Here is an 18,219-nt window from a genome sequence, read left to right as displayed (position 1 = left end):
GCAGTGGAGGGGGGTGGGATTTTGTGGTGAAAACAGAAGCTCACAAAAAAATTCCCAGATGAGGATTCCATGAGTTTCCCAGGCGATTTGTGTGTGGGTGAGCAAGGAGGGAGCAGTTCCCCGTTTCAGTATCGTGTGCACATCTGCCAGAGGTCTCGGGGTTCTGTAGCTCTCCTTTGCTCTCCAGACAGGCTGCATTTCCTCACACCCCAGTCTGCATCATAGTGGCCGGCCATATCCCCTCTCATTAGAGACCCGGGCTCTTCAAAACCTCCCTACTTTTTAGAGGCGGCCCATCCATCCCCTCCCCTGAGGGTACTCCGGGCTCCCTCTCTCCGGGGCGCGAGTGGCCGGGAGGTGGCACTGTGTCCTTACGGCAGAGACCGCTGGCGGGAAGTGGGGGGACCCCGGCTGTCGCCGCCGCCTGCCCTCCCGGGGAACGGGGGAATCCGCCTCCCAGGCTGCGGCCGGCATCGCCCAAACCCTCTTCCACCCCTCCTGACAAGGCACCGCCGCCTCGGAGGCGGCGGGAACGAACACCCCCCCAGGTCCCAAAATTTAACTCTCCGAGAAAAGACACTGAGGGGAGGAGGGTGATTTATCACCCAGGGCTGTGACGGACCGCGGAACTCGTGGCCGCACAATGGGACTATACCCGGCGGGGCCGACGGGCGAAGGGCTCCGCTCCGCGGGCGCGGAGGGAGGCAGAGGCAGCGCCCGGCGGGACCCACGGGAGCTGCGGAGGGGCGAGAGGGGCCCGGGCCGCGGGGGGAAAACCTGCCTCGGAAGGGGGTTTTATTTTCCTTTTTTTTTTTTTTTTTTCAGTCCTATATGCAAACTGTCACTTCAGGTTAGCACAAGACCTGCTGTAGCTCATTAGCATGAGCTGTATCTAATATGCTTAAAACCTCTAATTATTTATTATGCCCTAATTGGCAGCCGGAGAAATGTCTGCAAAGTGATGAGTGTTCATCCCAAGACGCCTTTCGAGGAGAATTCAGCAGTGTCCCTGGTCAAACGTCATTTTTAATTCTTCATCAGGGCACAGGCTTTATTCGTCTCGTAGACGATACAATGCCAAGAAAACCCGAACAACTTGCTATCCCGAGAACCAGCCTCCCTCCACTCTGGGCAGGATAGGCAACAACTACTCACGAATATGGTTTAATGTTCAAAGTTATTCTTTCCATAAAGGAGCGCTTACGAAGAGGCATTAAAGTTTATTAAGTGTGCAAAAGTGTAAGCAGATGCTCCTTGGTGAGAAAATAATTTGCCTGACTTCTGAAAGTGTCATAGTTTTGGAAATTATATTCACATAGAAACTGTTTCAAAATAAGTTTACCACCCCGGGTCGCCCCTCCTCCGCACCTCCCTCCACCCCTTTTAAGTGCCTTGCCCCCCCTCCCTTTCCCCCCCCCTCCCCCCCAAGTCTGTATTATGTTTCTTCGGGCTGCACCAACTATTTATTTATCTTTATTCTTTCTCTCTTTCTTTTAATTCATTATTCTCTCTCCCTCTTTTTTTCTCCCTTCCTTGTGTGTGTGGCTTCTCGGTCTGATCTGTAGCTTGTTACCACCCACTGCACACTCTCTCCTGCAGCCGAGGTGTTTCTATACAAACTTCAGCGTCCAGTTGTCATATTAATTATTACACTGAGTAATGACTGAAATAGTCAAAATAAGGGGAGACTCAAGAGAGCTTTTTCTTGCTGCTCAAAGATTCAGCAAAGAAGCCTTGCAACAAAGCACTAATTGGTCCCCAGAAATACTCTGACAAGGCATGGAAGATAGGTTTCATAAAGCCCAGCAATTGTGAAGGGGGAAAAGATCCTTGAATAGACCCCACGCTTCTTTTCTAAACTCTCTTGCTGAGCAAAAAATGGACTGCTTCTTGAATACTGGACTGATCTTGAATGCTATACCCAGCAGAGAAAAAAATGCACCATTTATTGTAAGTTTTTTTTCCAGCTATTCATGTGTTCTATGTGGAGAATAAGCTGGTTTTGTTTACCATGAAAGACCTTTTACTTTATTTTCACTCTTGGGGGGGGAAGCTGGAAAGGGGAGGGGGAGGGAGAGGGGAGAGAGAGAAACACATGTGCCCAAATCCAGACGAGCTGCCTACTGTAACAAAATGGAGTGTAACAAATCCTACAGAAGTCCCGAATGTATCGATTCTTTGAAGATCTATATAGATTAACGACTTTCGTTCTGCTTTTCCAAGACAGCATTTAATCATAACATAAATGGCCTTTAAAAAAGAAAAGAAGTGGGGAGGGGAGAAAAAAGGGCATACCAAAGTTGGGGTTGTTTTATTTTTTTAAGAAAGGCAAGGACTTCAAAAGACCTCATGAGTATGGCTACCATTTAGGCACACAAAAATGTCACTATAAAATAATGACAGTTCAAGATTTTTAAAAAGTGAAAAAAAAGAAAAAAAAAAGCCCAATGGAAAGGCAAGGGCTATTTATCATTATGCTAGAATTAAGAATTTCAAAGTGCAGGTGCAGGACTGCGCATAGGAGTGGGTGAAGGTGGGGAATCATGAAACAGTATTTATTATCTATAAATCTGGCAGCCCCACACCCCTTACTCTGCATAGTGAGTAGACAGGGGAGCTGGCAAGATTGGCATTACCTCAGACAACACGATGGGTGAGTTTGTTCCCCAGCAGCAGTGGATGGAAAAGGACCATGCTGAGCCAAGGGAGTAAAAGGCTCTGCCCCACGTACACATACCCAGAGTCAGGGTAGCTGAGTGGGTACAGGGCCACAGAGACAAAATTACATTCAAATTGCACTTCATGACCTCTGGGACTCAGGGGTTTTGCCTTCTTAAGAGCCCTCTGTGACAAGAGGAGGGACCCAGAAACTTCAGTCTCATTCTGCCATTTCAGGAAAAAAGGGCAGGAATGTCACTATGTGGTGTTTCCACACTACATCTGGAACTGGGCTGCTCCAGAAGAATTACTTAAATATATATATGTAATTTACAGAGCTGAAATTGTTTTGGTATTTCTGTTACCGCTTTCCAAAGTCACAACGTGGAGCTGGTGATGCAACAACTATTTCCAGTGCAGACAATTCTGATGTCAGACAAGGGATGTTGAAGAAACCATCTAGAAGACTTGAAACTCAAGAGAGAGAGCTTCCTAAACTGAAAATACAAGCAAAGATTTTATTCTGCTTAGGTCTGGATGTCCTGCCTAAGACAGAATAAAACAATTTAAGATGTTTCACATGCAGTGAGCCAGTAGGCTATGTCAGAAACTCAGTGGCCAGTGAAGAGGGTGCTGAAATAAGTATGTCAGAGGTTAGACCACACAGAACAACTTCACCTTTTTCATCACATGCGTGCATTAAAAGCAACCATGTTAAAAAATACTAAAATACTGGTTAACAGGTGCACATTAAGGTTCTCCTTTACAATGTTGCTGCTTATCACTGTTTAAACTCATGTGCGCAACCAGGGTCAAGATCCAGTGGCAGATGAGAAGTGATTTTTACAGCTCCAGGCAGTTGTAATTGAGATCAGTAACAGAGTAGGGCTTGCTATTGCACTCATTTCCACTGAAACCTGAACATGGACCATGCATGGACCACTCCTTCCACATTTTAGAGCTGATATGAGCACCAGGGATTAAAGTCCCCTATCAGGGACTTCCTAGAGCCATATTGTCATGCATGGTGAGACTGTCATATCATTGTCCCGCTCTCGTTAGTGGGTTAGAGAGCACAGATGTCTGAGTTTATAGAGTGGAAAGGTGTAGAAAGAAGGAGAGACGAGACAGAGCTGAACCAGAAAAATGTGTTAAAGCTCTCAGAAACATATATATTTGAAAGGTGGGAGGTCAGTGAGAGAAGGCCATGCCGGGATCCTTGCTGCTACTTGTGCCAAAAGCAGGGCCACCAGCCTGTGCCAGGCCACATCTCACAGGCTGTCTATACCCCTGCAGTCGCCAGGGTTGGTGTGATTCCCCAGTCATGCCATCCTCAAGCTCTCAGAACCTCAGCACTGCTTGTTCACATTTGGCCAAAACTGAGACTTCACTTGGGAGCAGGGATAATTTCCCTTGCACAGGCCAGGTCCATTCTGACTCCCCAGCAAATGCCATTGACCTATTGGAAAGCTGGTGACCTGCTTACACTTTGTAGAGTGCCATGAGAGGTGCAGGGGCTCAGTGAGTTTCTTCGGGACCAGGAAGGAGACTGCATGGCCAGGAAAATGGGATCTGGTAGTGAAGGGCACGCTGAATCCACACCTGCTTGCTCTGCCCAGCACACCTAAGCACACCTATACTTTATGACGCCCTGTGAGACAAACCTCCTCCCTACAGTGCCGGACCTTGGCAGGAACCGTCAACTTGGAACACACCCAAGAGAGGTTTGTTCTTTCTCTTCCAGACAGGCTCGCCCCGTGGCGCTCAGCATTCCAGAGGGATAATTCGAGGTGACTTTTCCAGAGAAGTCTGCCCTTCCCCACTCTGCTCTCAGCCTTCCCTCTCCTAACACCCACACGGGCTCACCCGCCGTTGTTGCTGGCTAATAGAGCCATCAGCGCGTCCGCGGGGCGTGTGCGGTGCCGGGCACACAAGGTTCGGGCGTTTGGAAGTGGGGAGGGGGAAGGACAGCCCTCGGGCGGCGGGTCGCGGACACTCAGGGAACTCAGCCTGGCAGCAGTCGGTGAAAGGAGGGAGAGATACCGCAAGACTCGGTGCTTCCCAGTGACAAGGGAAACCCGCCCTTCCGTGGTCCCTCACGCCAAGTTTCCCTTTCCGAAGGCCCGCGCACACGCCGCGTCCTGGCAATGGCAAGGGCACTTCCGTAGGCATACACCTGTCTGCCCACGCCACGGGCCGTGCCTACACTGCCCGCATTGCGGCTCTCCCTCCCCTCCAAACCCCGGCAGATGCCTCGAAGGTGGCCCAGCCCTCCAGCGCCCCGGCGACAGCCGGCGCAGAGGATGCCCTGCGCATCCCGGTGCTGCCCGCATCCCCGCTCCCCGGGAGCCACCCCGTCCCTTCTCCCTCCGCAGCAGCGCCCCGGCTTGAACCCCATCTCCGCGGGGAGCAGTAGGACAGGGCAGCAAAGGGCTCCCGGGCCGTCCCCCAAGCTCCCTGAGCAGGGCTCCCCCCTCTCTCCCTCTCCCGCACACATTCCCCCTGCCCGGCCCGGCCCGCGCGCGCCACTCCCGCCCCGCGCGGCGCCCCGGCGGGTGTTTGCTCAGGGCCGGGAGCGCGGCACGCGCCGGGCGCACGCACTTGCAACAACAAACCCGCGAGCGGCGGGGGCGGCGGGCGGGGCGGCCCCGGGGGGCGGTGGGGGAGGCGGGGCCGTCGGCGAGCGCGTGTGCGGCGGGGCCGCGGGCACCGCGGGGTGCGCGGAGGGGGCTGTGTGCGGTGTGTGTGTGTGTGTGTGTGCGCGCATCCCCCTCCCCTCTCCGAGCTCCCCCCGCGCTGAAAATGCGGCGGCGCTCCGCGGCCGGCAAAGTCGGGGAGCGTGGAAGGCGCAAGGTGCAGGGTGTGCGTGTGTGTGAGCGCGGGGGCCGGCGGGGGGAGAGTGCGTGCCTGTGTGTGTGTATGTGTGTATGTGTGTGTGTGTGTGTGTGTGTGTGTGTGTGTGTATGTATGTAGGAGAGGAGGGGGAGGCGAGCCCCGTCCGCCCCTTATAAGAGACACAATCCTCAGCCACTTTTTTGCAAAAGGGGCTTTGCAAAGCAGCCTCGCACACGCGAGCGCCACGAGCCTCCCCGCGGCCGCCGCACGGAGGGCGAGAGGGAGGGGGGCGGGCAGAGCCGCCCGCCGTCCCCGCCGCCCGCCCGGCTCCGTCGTCCGCTCCCGTTGGTCGCCGCTGTCCCTTTCCCCTGCCGTCCGTCGCCTTGCTCTTTTTTTTTTCTTTAAGTGAACGTCGTAATTTTTTTTTCTTTTTCCTCTTTTCGAATTTTTTCCTTTTTTTGTGTGTGGTGGGGGAAGGCGGACCGGCCGCCGCTCGGGCGCCCCCGCCTCGCAAGACGACCCCGCGCCCATGGCCAGCGGCAGCCCCACCAGGATGTCCAGCGCCGCCGGGCAGCCGCCCTTTCTGCAGCCGGCGTGCTTCTTTGCCGCCGCGGTGGCCGCCGCTGCCGCCGCCGCCCCTCCGGGGCCGCCGCCGGGGGCGCCGCCGCCGCAGCTGAGCCCGGCGGGCGGGCAGCCCTCCCCGGGCGGCAAGCCCTCGGTGCCGCGGGCTGCCAAGCGGCAGCGCTCGGCCTCGCCGGAGCTGATGCGCTGCAAGCGACGGCTCAACTTCAGCGGGTTCGGGTACAGCCTGCCGCAGCAGCAGCCCGCGGCCGTGGCGCGGCGCAACGAGCGGGAGCGCAACCGCGTGAAGCTGGTGAACCTGGGCTTCGCCACGCTGCGGGAGCACGTCCCCAACGGCGCCGCCAACAAGAAGATGAGCAAGGTGGAGACGCTCCGCTCCGCCGTCGAGTACATCCGCGCCCTTCAGCAGCTGCTCGACGAGCATGACGCTGTCAGTGCCGCCTTCCAGGCCGGCGTCCTCTCGCCCACCATCTCGCCCAGCTACTCCCACGACATGAACTCCATGGCGGGCTCTCCCGTTTCCTCCTACTCCTCCGACGAGGGGTCCTACGACCCGCTCAGCCCCGAGGAGCAGGAGCTGCTGGACTTCACAAGCTGGTTCTGAACGCCGACCGCCCCCGCGGCAGGTGGGTACGCGCCCACGGAGGGTCGGGGCACCGCTGGGCGGCAGAGACCGGGGGGGAGAGCGGGGGACGGCCGCGGGGCGGCGGGGGCGCAGCCGCCGGGGGCAGGTGCCGCGATACTTACGGACGGCACTGCGCTGGTCCTGGCTGCGGCTCTGATCATCTCTCTCTTTTATTGTTACAGGACAGTTACAAAAGGGGAAAAAAACACAAAACAAAACAAAAAACCAACGAAACAAAAAACCCCAACACAAAACCAGTTCACACACAGAGAGACAAAAATGCAGCCAGAAAAAGAACCTGTTGCGTTTCCAGCTCCCCCGCCGTCGGAGGGCGGTGCGGGCACGTCTCTCGGCGGGCGGGCAGAGCGCTGCGCGACGCAGGGGCGGTCGGGGCGGCCGCTCCCGGCCCCGGAGCCCGGGCGGCCTTTGCACTCCGTCGCAGTGCCACGGCCAGCGCCCCGCCGGAGCGGCTGTCCGGCGGGGTAGCCCCGGCTCGCGAGGAAGGGCGCTGCACTCCTCGGCTGGCGGAGGAGTTCTTCTTCCTCCTCCTCTCCTGCTGAAAGGTAGACCCTCCGCACCTCGCTGCCGCTGCGGCCCTTCAGAGACTGGTATTCATCATCTGTGGACAAAGATAATTTCCCGATGTTTGTGGAGATGCTGAAGTTAAGCTATGCTGTACTCAAAGAAGTCCCTGGAGCCCCGTCTACCCCTCTCCTCCCCGCGCCTCTCCCTCCCCTCGCTCCAGGCTTTTCCTCTTGTTTCCATCATAGAATGCTTCCAATCTCTTTTTTTTGGTGAATTTTTTTATGATAAGAAAATCTATTTGTATCTATCCTAACCCGGTTGGGGATATATTAAGCTATTTTTGTACATAAGAGAGAGAAAGATTTATAGAGGTTTTGTACAAATGTTTTAAAATGTGTATATCTTGATACTTTTTTTAATATGTAATGCTTATTACCTCTTCATGTTTAGACTTGTAGTCGACGTTACCTTACAACTGCCATTTTTGTATGTGGTTTGTAAAGGACTTGGATTTACTCCAGATGTACTTTAGCACCAACGTGTCTTACTTTATAGAAACTTTGTTAATGTATTAATAATGTTATTAAACAATGTTCAAAGTGAACAAAGTTTATGCAGCTATTGTCCAAACGCAAAACGGTAGCCATTTGTTTTTATATGCTGCCTTTTGAAAAAAAAAAAAAAAAAGAAAAACCACACAAGCAAACAAACAAAAAAAAAACCCCTACACCACTGCCTTTTTACTGTTTTCTTACAAACTTACAAAGGTCCTGTATAACCCTGTTTCATACAAACTAGTTTCGTAATAAAACTTTTTTTAATTAAAATAATCAGCTGCCTACCGCATGCATTTTTTTTTCTTTCTGCCATTGACAAAGATGAATGTAAGGACGGAATGTTAATTGATGTTATACCGGAGCTAAGTTGCATATAAAGTGTTTGTATCTAATGGATGTAAAATATATATCTTTATCTCTATATAAATATGCAAAGATCTAGCGGTATCACCATTGTTTTCTTGCCCTTCTGTGTTGCAAATGTGTATCCAAATCAAAAGGCGAGGGAATGATTAATGATTGCATTGTCCTTCCTGCACATTAAAGAATTTCCCCCAAAGCCCAAGTCTTAAAAAAAGAGGGCGCTCCATCCCGCCTTTCGGTGATGTGACCCTGTCCTCCTCCGCGGCTCTGACCCAACGGGGTAGAAAAACACGGGGGATGGCACAGGCGCCGCCACGCAAAACACGGGCTGCTGTGTTGCTGCTGCAAAGATAGTGGCTGGATAAATAAAACCGTCGCGGAGAAGACGGGAAGCGAGAGGCGAAGGGAGATAAAAATAAATAAATAAAGCAGTAGAACTGTGTGGCAGCTTAGAAACATGAGTCTTTCTAAGCTTGTTATTCTACCCAAATATCGTGATCTGCCTGTAAAAGTACCCAATTACCAAGACTCAAATAGGAATTGGACACTTCCCCCATTCCCCGCTTTTTTTTTTTCTTTTTGGCTAGCCTGCTTGTTGTCAGTTAGCAAGGACGTGACCAGAATTCGCCTTCTTTTGCCTGGCTCCTGCATCACTTGCAAATTCAGTTTGCGTGCACCAAGCCAAGCGGAAAGCAAAGCGCAAAATGCATCTTACAAAAAAAAAAAAAAAACACCAAAAAAAAAAACACCAAAAAAAAAAAAACCAAGAAAGAGTGGGGAGAGCCCGTGTGGTGTACAGAGTTAAAAAGAAAAATCTAGCCAGCTCTGCTGCAAATGTGCCGTCGAGTTTCGAGGGATGCGCTATTTTTAAAAAAGAGTGAAAAACTTTGGTGGAGTACTCCGGAATTTTCCCTCTGCGTGTGTGTATGAGTGACTATATATGCATATGCACACATGGACATTGATACATGTGTATATCAATGTAGAGTCCTTCCTCCATTGGTTTAAAAGTATACACACATTAGACCCTTCGCCTCCTCCCTCCCCTCCCCCCCCCCCGAAATGATCAATATGTGATTTAATCGGAGGAGTGGAGGGAGGGAGGAGAGGACGGGACGAAGGGGGACGGGACACGGTGGGGTCACGAAAACCCTCATTACTTTAGCACAAACACTCTTTGTTTTAACCGCTCGTGGAACTAATGTTTAGTTATGAAAATAATAACCGTTATATGCCGCCATCCACTCTCCCTTTACAGCATCTCCCTTTTTATTTACCCACTTTTGCAAGTGTACAGATAAGGTATGCAAAGAAAGTGTAGCGAGTAATTTATAGCTATGAATATAACATTAGGATAATGTTTCATTCTGTTACAAAGGCGAAATTTCTCTTCCTTGTGTAGACAGGTGTTCTTTTTTGCTCACTTCTGAATAGTAAATATCCAGACTCATTAAACTAAAGGCAAAGTTACGCTGTTGTTCACTACAATGTATAAGACAGGCTCAGAAATTTGCCACCTCCTCGCTTCCTTTTCCCCCTCAGCCCCCTCCAGAAAGACAACAAAGGAAAGAAAGAAAGAAAGAAAGAAAGAAAGAAAGAAAGAAAGAAAGAAAGAAAGAAAGAAAGAAAGAAAGAAAGAAAGAAAGAAAGAAAGAAAGAAAGAAAGAAAGAAAGAAAGAAAGAAAGAAAGAAAGAAAGAAAGAAAGAAAGAAAGAAAGAAAGAAAGAAAGAAAGAAAGAAAGAAAGAAAGAAAGAAAGAAAGAAAGAAAAAGAAAACACACACACAATTTTACTGAAGATAGGGAAAGGGCAAAGCAGGATTGGGGTAAATCTCATTACCTCTGCTCTAATCGCTTAGCAACACAAAGCCTTTTCTTGTATTAGCTCGGAGAGCCTTTCAGCGCTGTCTGACAGACAGTATTCAGTTAGCATTAGTAAACTCCATAAATCAGGGACTTCTTCGGGCAACGTATAAGTTTTAGAATTACTCAGGATTTGGTGGGGGCGTGGGGGAACAGAAGTGGAGAGAGAGGTATGTGCAGATGAAGTTTGCTGTGTCACTGATTAATTTATTAATCTACCTATGTACTTATTTATAGTAATGCTGGAAAAGCGTCCAGTTAACAAAGGCCTCTCCGAGAGTGTGTGCCCCTCACTCTCCTCTCCCAAATCAAGACCCTTGGGCAGCGCCAGGTAGCATGGCGAGGTACTCACAGCGGCCACAGTGGGCCGGGGAGGTGGGCAGCGCTGCCCCCCGCCTCTCCTGCGAGATCTGCGCCCTCGGAGCCGGGAGAGAGCCGGAGGGAGCCTCCCCGCGACGTGGGGCTTCCCCTCACTCGCCATCCTTGCCCCACCGCTGCCGCCTCCCCACGGACGCCTCCTCTGCCCAAAGGTTTTTCCGCACGCGGGAGCAGCGCCGGCCCCGCGGAGACTCCGCGACCCCCCCCGCCTCCCGCACAGGTGAGAGTGGAGGGGGAAGCCTCCCTGGCCCTGCCCATGGAAAGGGATGTGCTCACTCTGGAGAGCCCACTTGTACCCCCAGCCCGCCTCTCGCACCCTCCCCTCGAAGAGAGGCGCCGACCCGCGCTCAGCCCCGCGAGCACCAGCCTTTGGGAAGCCCAGGGTTCGATCCCTCTTTTAAATAACTTTTTTTCCTTTTTGCCTTTTTTTTTTTAAATTTGTTTGTTTGTTGGTTCCCGCTTATTCCCTCCCCATTCCTTTTCCCTTTTTCTTCCCCCCTCACGTCCATCCCCACGGCGCTGGTCCTGCCTTTTGTGTGCGGGCTCGCAGGGGTACAGAGGGGGCTGCAGGGGCCGGGCAGGCAGCGGGCAGCGCTGTCCCCGCGCGTGTCATGCCTTAGCCTTTATCCCGCCGGCGGCGGCGCGGCGGGAGCCCGCGGGGCTCGGGAGGCGGCGTGCGCCCGTCCCGCCGCAGCTGCCGCTCACCCCGCTCCGCCCCGCTCCGCTCCGCTCTGCCCCGGCCGTGGGGCGACCGGGGTCGGCAGCATGCGAGAAGAGCGGGCGCGGCCGTGATCAGGGACACACACACAGACAGAGACACACACACAGACACACACAGACACACACAGACACACACACAGGACGCCCCGGCTCGCTGCTGCGCGCTACTTCATAATGCAGCGCGTATTACTCAGTGCATTCAGGGATTAGCTCGGTTTGAAGTGTGTGGGGATTCTGTGTGTCCCTCCGCTCCTCGCCTGCTGGAAAGGGCAGCGGGGAGAAGCGCCCCCCCATATCCCCCGCCCCGCCGGCGGCCGCCACCCCGGCTCGTCCCAGCGCGCAGCAACTTCTTGCTCCCAAGCGGGCTCGCTCTTAGCGTGTCAGCCCGCACAATGCGGGGCTAATTCCTGCTGCAAAAGGCAAGTGGTGAAGAATCAATCGCAGGCTTTATACAATCAAAAGGGATGATGGGCTTGGGGTTGGGATTTTTTTTCTTTAAATTCCCTGCCCCAGTCTGAATTTTTCCTGCTCCTTAGCCCTTCCTATTAATAATCCCATGCAGGCGATTGCAGACCGAGGTAAAGCTATCATTTGTATGCGCCTGAAGATTAATTTCCCCCATGTACCAACTCAACGGCATAGTTATCTCTTTAACAGGGAAAACAGTTTGGCTCCATTGTCGCGTTGCCAAGACCGCCTTTTGAGAAAAGGAGCCCGGTTAGCCTCTGATCAAACTCAAAGGTTAGTTAAAAGACAAAAACAGCTGAAAATCTTCATGAATAATGCTGTTTCCCTGAGCCCAGTGTAGTGCAATCGCACATTTCAATGCCAGAGCATTTTGTTATGCTGCTCGCCTAAGTCAGAATTTCACAGAAAAGGCAGAGAAGAAAAGCTCCAACAATTAGAGGTGGCCTGTCAGAAAACATTAACGCCTTCCTTGCCCAGCCTGTCAAGCGTGCTGGAAATAAAAAACGGGCATAGCGAATCGCACCTCCACCCTCCAGAGCTGCAGGAGGGAGAGGGAGGGGGGTTTGAGGACAGAGAAGTAAAGAGGGAGAGACAAATGGACAGGCCCAGGCAGTTAACAGTCCCTCTCGGCTTTGCAGTTCATCCAAAACCTGGAAAAAGAACAGGGAAAGACCTGCAGCTGGATGTTCTCACTTGTTATTTATCCTTCTGTTTCATGCTCTAGAATTATATTTGCCCTCAGGACCTTCACAGACATACACCGTCTCTCTGCACCCTTTCCTGCATCAGTCCTGCAAAGCACACGAGGTACCTGGTGAAACAGTAGCAAGGCAGAGCTGTTACCACTTTTCGCTTCCTTCTCCCTTCAGTCTCACTTCTAAGTTTCCATGTCCATAGCCATGCAGATGTCCACTGTGGCTGACCTGCAGGTGTGCTGAAGCACCTCATGTCAGAGAAGCTGTTCTCATGCATAGCACCAGAGCTACCTTATTCGTTGTATTTTTTTAGGTAAACCTGTTTCAAAAGTATACCTTTAACTAGCCAGATCCATTAACCACTTGCTTGAATCCCTCCCTAGTTAAATACCTATTGACAAGGACACTAAAATATTTAAAGCTTCTGCACTGATGTTCATTTCTGTAAGTGAATGTCTAGACTGACTTTCCTGGCTGAAGCATGTATTTTTGCCAGTTATTAAAATAACAAGAGGGCTCTGGTCCTTGTCTTTCTATAACCAAAGCCTCAGACCATCACTTAAATACTTATTTTCCCCCCTTGTTACTTTTGTTGTCTCATTGCAAATACATGTATATGTTAATATCTGATAAGGACCAGATCAGCACTGTGCAGCTTCTATAGCCAGCTTTCTGCTGGGTGGTAAGGAGTGGGGAAGAGCACTGTTGTGCACTGTAGTATTTATACATACGTTGAAAAAATTAAATTCCAGCAACATACAAACTGACTGAAGAAAAGAAGTATCTCCAAACCTCATCTGAGGTGTCCAGGGGTTTACACAGGAATACAGTTCAGACTTTGCCCATGGTTAGAGAGCTATGTGATTCCTACATATTCCATGAGGAAGAAACTCTAACCTCGGGGACAGGACCCCCAGCCCTCCATCCCATGCACACCCCGGAGCAGCACAGTACATCCAGGTAACGTGGTACTTGCTGCCCTCCTTCAGAGAAGGTGAGTGTTTCCATTGGCTTTGGAGCCAGATGTGTCCCCAGAGGGATGTAAACAAAAGAAAAGCCTACTGGGCATTAAGACTTTCATTGGCTCTGACACTTCTGTCCCTTTTTCCCTCTATATGGCAACCTGGTACTTAGTATTCTAATTACAGAGGGAAAAGATGGGTAAAAGATGGGTAATAGTTCAGAGAAGGGAAACTAAGGCCATTGATCATGGACTGAAGCTATTCTGGCTATGATTTCACCCTGACTCAATCCATTTTAGGCTAAGATTCACAAGTGCTAAACAGAGACCTTCAGTAGTTCCTCTCAGGTTCCTGGGGATAGGCAGCATTGGGAAAACATGAGAAAACTGGAAAGACAGAGGTGCTCTCTGACCCAGACTCTGCTTTTGCGCAACGTGCTCTGGGAAGAGCCAGTGTATATGAATAGTCTGCCTTATTTTTCTGGGCATCCATGTTTCCTTTTATCCCACTTCAAACAGATTCAATCCAGTTTTTGTTCTTCACCTAATACCCAGAAAGGGACAGTTACGTATCTTAAAATATCAGAGTAAACATCAGTATGTTGACTGGAAGTTGCTTGAGAGTAAAATTCCTTTGAAAATGTCACCCAGCAGGCCATGTGCTTCAATCTTCTCTTAGACCCTGTAAACAACTACAGCAGTCAAGTTGCAAAGTTTTCTGTTGGTCACTCATACTTTGCAGCAATATGTAGTTTTCTTGCTTGTTTTTATAAACTCCCAATAGCACTGGAGAAGGAAAGATAAACTTCACAAAGAGTGCTATAAGCAGCCCCAGTGGCATAATCCAGACCTTTGCGATAGGGGTGGGGATTGCCTTCTGAAACCGAGTCCAAACTCATTTGGTCCCATTTCACAGAAGCAGATCACAGAAAGAGCACAGGTTCCAGTTTTGAGATGGGATCCTCCTCCATCCCCACAAGTCATACCACTCTCTTGCTCACTTTCCCCTCCTGCTCCTGGTCACAGCTTGGGGCTATTTTAATTTGCACTTGCTGCACTGGCAGGGCTATATTACTCTGGAACAGGAAAGGAAAAGCCCCATACTAGTAAAGTGTGAAATGCAGTTTTGACTGAAAAGGGAAGCCATTTTGACAGGATTATACCATGACAGTGCAGATTAAAATGCTGCCATATGGCCTAAGATAGGCTTGCTCTTACTTTCAGGTAACAATGCATTGCTAATTAAGTGGTGATGACATTTCCAAATGAAAAAGAAAAAAAAGGGAAAAAAAGCCACCTGTATGTGAAATAAAGACAGTCAAGTCAGGGGAAGACATTAATTGGTGCTGACAATATTGGAAGTCAGTCCTCTTTTACCATTGCGGTTTGCTTTGAATAGGAGAGGAAATTTGTTTGATTAGCTATAGAGTAAACAATAATTCATGTGTGCACTTGTAGAAGTGAACACAGTGCTTCTGAAACGTGCCCGACTGACAGCACAGGAGACCAAAGTCCTGCATCACATCCAGGACAAGCACAGCCCAGACAATAGCACAGGGAGTTTCCCCACCCTGCTTTGTCAAGGACCTGCAAGAGTGTGATGGAGGTTTTTCCTGAGCAAGGCAGGAAGTGAACCTGCCTGCTTAAATGTTGGTTATATTTAACCCCATACTTTAGTGTCTCTCTGTATCAGAGATCTTCACTTTTGCGTCTCTGAGGATACAGCAGCAAATGATGGTAGAAGTTGACACAGAATCTGCAGTCCTTCCTACATCCACTACTGTGTCACTGTGGGACAGCAATAGCTTTAAAACAATAAATGGAATAATATCAGACTTTTGGTCTACAAGAAAGGGTGACTGGTAATTAATAATTATCCTTTCAGACTTTCAGATGAAGGATGTTCTTTAAAGACCTAAGACTTTTGAAGTTTCTAAGCAGTATTTTTGTATATACACTTCCATGCTATACAAATACCATTCATAGCAGTTGATCCAAAAGTCTGAAAACAGGCAGTAAGACATATTTTGTGTCATCCTGTTTTAAATTTAATAGCAAACCCCATTTATATCTTATGCACATCATGTGAATCTGCCCAGCCAGAAACCCTGAGCCATTTACAGTGCCACATCAAAAAAAGCACAACTCTACCTCTTCCATCTCTTCCTGGTTGTGTTGCTGCTCATATGAACTCCATAGTTTCATGTGTTTCTCACAGATTTTGCATGCTTGAGGATTTGAAGTTTTAATTTAGCAGAAGTTAAGGTTCTAGACAGACAGATGTCTATGGATGAGCCTGATAGCACTTAGTATTTTCTGCTCTCAAGTTTTTTGCTTCCTTCTCCTTCACTTCTTTTGTCTCATGCTTCCCATCTCTGGGACTTCACCAGCTTGAGATTTATGCCTTGAATCAACTTCCAGGGTAAATGCCCATTTTCAAACATCTTTATGCAGACACTCTCACATCTCTTACTACCACAGTATATGGAGAACAAATGTGGATTGGAAGGAGACCAGAAAACCAAGAAGAAAGCACAGACAAAACCTTCAGAAGCATCTAATTGTAGATACTATCTACCTGAATTTAAATCTCCATGGTCTTTACCAAAAGTTTGGGTTCTGCCTCTTAGGGACTTGCTGGTGAGGGTGGTGGCCAACTTGCATCTCCAAGGCCATCGAGCCTGTAGATGGGTAAAAATGATGGCAATTTTCTCTATGTGTGCAGAAATGAGGATGGCAATGGACTTGCAGTGTCACAGGACGCCATACAAGACGCTGTGGCAGAAAGCCATAGAAATTATGAAGAGAGAGTCCATACCAAACAGTTGTGCCATGTAATGCTGGGCAGAACATCAGCACAGAGCAGGGTTGCTGGTGAGCAAAATGAAAGCATATAGAAAGAGCAGTGCTGGGCAGATAACTCCTAAGACCCAAGCAGTGCCAGCCCCAGGAGATTATTCCATAGAACCCAGCAGCACTCCCACAGGTCCCTCTCCTTGTGTTTATGCATATGTCAGAAGAGGCATGTGTTTGCGCAAGTGGCTTGTAGAGGAGTCTGACAGGAGTGGGAAACAAGCACAGGAGGATGACGGCTTTATCCTTCGTTCACCTACCTGGTCTCCTTCTGAACCCAGATACATTTGCACCTTCTTCAATACCCTGTGGCAATCACTGTGAAGCATTTATGATGTATAGACTAATAGAAATAAAACAGCTGCTGGAAACAGCAGGGAGTGAGCCTCCTTCCCTTCTCTCCTACACCAAAGTTTCATGTCAGAACAGCACTGCAGCCATAGGGGCAGGTAATGACAACAATGACAGGCCCACAAAGGCCACCCTGCTCAGTCTGGGCTGTCCCTTGGCTTGTCTGTATGGCCAAATCCCGTCTCCTTGGCACTTCACCTTTAGTTACCACTACTCCTCTCTCTCTGTGTGGGGAACTGCTACTGACCAATGGAGCATTTATAAATAGAACAATGTTTAATTAACACAACAGTAGGACAGACTTGTTGAAATACTTCCCAGACAGCAGGCAAGAGTCCTGACAAGGAGACTATTATGGGAATTTTAATGAATCCTTCCAGAGTGGGACAGCTTCCATACACCTACATTGCAATGACTAATTTTGTTTGTGAAAATTGTATTGGTAAATGATGCAGAGTGACAATAACATTGGGGACCAGGAAATTGAATAAAGTCACTGGGTGACTGTGAAATACTGCCTACAGAGAGAGCAGAGTGCTTACTAAATGCAGTGCAGTCATGGGTCCGAGTGCCCAAAAGCCCACGTCAGACCCAGCTACAAATGTAGTTTGCATAAGGCAGGCAAAGAAGCAATTAAATAACCCAAACAAGGATCTTGCTGTGCCAGATGACACCACAGCATGAAAAGAAACAAGGACTGAACAAGTACTTCCGTGAGACATGACCAGGAGCATGTGCCTTATTAACACCACTGTTAAATCTATGCCTGCTAACTGCTACCGCTGTAATTGAGATCACTCGCAGATATCCTTGTCATCAACTTTTCTAAGAAACCAGGAAATTAAAATTATCTGCCTCAGTGATGGGCCTGTGTAAGGTTCCCACCTATGATACAGCAGCCTACTTCTTTTAACAGGGATGTGTGAAATGTGAATCAAGGGGCACTGAAAGGACAAGGTGTACAGTGTCAGTACATTCCCTTGAGCCCACCTCCTTCTAGCTCTGTAAACTATAATTGATCCTCTAGCAGAGACACTGTACACCATCAGTAATCCAGTGGCCATAAACAGTTAAGTACTAATGAGCTCAGAATTTCAGAAACAGCTTCTTATCTTTAAAAATCTTAAGTAATTAAGCTCCCAGGAAGACAGTCTATGACAAATGGGTTATTCTTGAATTTGTCAGTTCAGCTGTCCACTGCTGTCCTGTATGGACAGAGGCCAGCAAGGAACTCTCTGTAGATCCTGTTTTTCTGACTTCATCATTATATATCTGAGGTTCTTTTCCCCCATTGATCTAGATTTTAATGGAAAGATTTGAGATATGCTTTATCTAGCCAGAAAGAAAGACTGGTACCACCAGTTTCATTCTCTAGTTTTGCCATTTTCTTTCCCTTACAGGCATGTGACATTTCATCTGCAGTACAACAAATTTGGTGAGTGCACACTGAATATTAAAATATGTCGCAATGCTTTCCAAACAAAACAGTGTTGGAAGGTTAGCTTTGCATGGAAGCATGTGCTAAAATACTAAAGAGTAGTCAAATACAAGTTTTGGTGTTTACTTTGCACATTCAGGAGCAAAATAATGTCTGAATTGTTGCGCTTGAAAACCACATACACAGCTGACCAAGAAAATGAACGAAATTATTGCTGAAAACTTCAGTAACACATAAGAATTTCACTGAACTGGAGTCAAACTTTGCAAACTTTGTCATAAGCCTTGGTTTGCTGAGGAAGAGTTGAGGAAGGAGAGGATATGTTCTTCCTCTTGCTGCAGATGCTGC

The 18,219-nt window shown here is 49.2% G+C and overlaps 1 protein-coding gene across 1 annotated transcript; it reads left to right on the top strand.

The window, feature by feature from the left end:
- Window positions 1–5,604: 5,604 nt before the first annotated feature.
- Window positions 5,605–8,052, top strand: ASCL1 (achaete-scute family bHLH transcription factor 1). Its single transcript, XM_071551069.1, has 2 exons — window positions 5,605–6,701; window positions 6,883–8,052. The coding sequence occupies exon 1, from the start codon at window positions 6,023–6,025 to the stop codon at window positions 6,677–6,679; it is 657 nt and encodes a 218-aa protein (XP_071407170.1). The 5' UTR covers window positions 5,605–6,022; the 3' UTR covers window positions 6,680–6,701; window positions 6,883–8,052.
- Window positions 8,053–18,219: the final 10,167 nt, after the last annotated feature.

Source organism: Pithys albifrons, chromosome 3 (genome assembly GCF_047495875.1).
Source record: "Pithys albifrons albifrons isolate INPA30051 chromosome 3, PitAlb_v1, whole genome shotgun sequence".
Lineage (NCBI taxonomy): Eukaryota > Metazoa > Chordata > Aves > Passeriformes > Thamnophilidae > Pithys > Pithys albifrons.
Note: the sequence above shows the minus strand (reverse complement) of the source record. Positions and strands in the feature narration are given on the sequence as shown.

Bases quoted from the DNA above. Each gene is read 5' to 3' on its own strand.
- ASCL1 (XM_071551069.1), top strand. From the start codon at position 6,023: ATGGCCAGCGGCAGCCCCACCAGGATGTCCAGCGCCGCCGGGCAGCCG.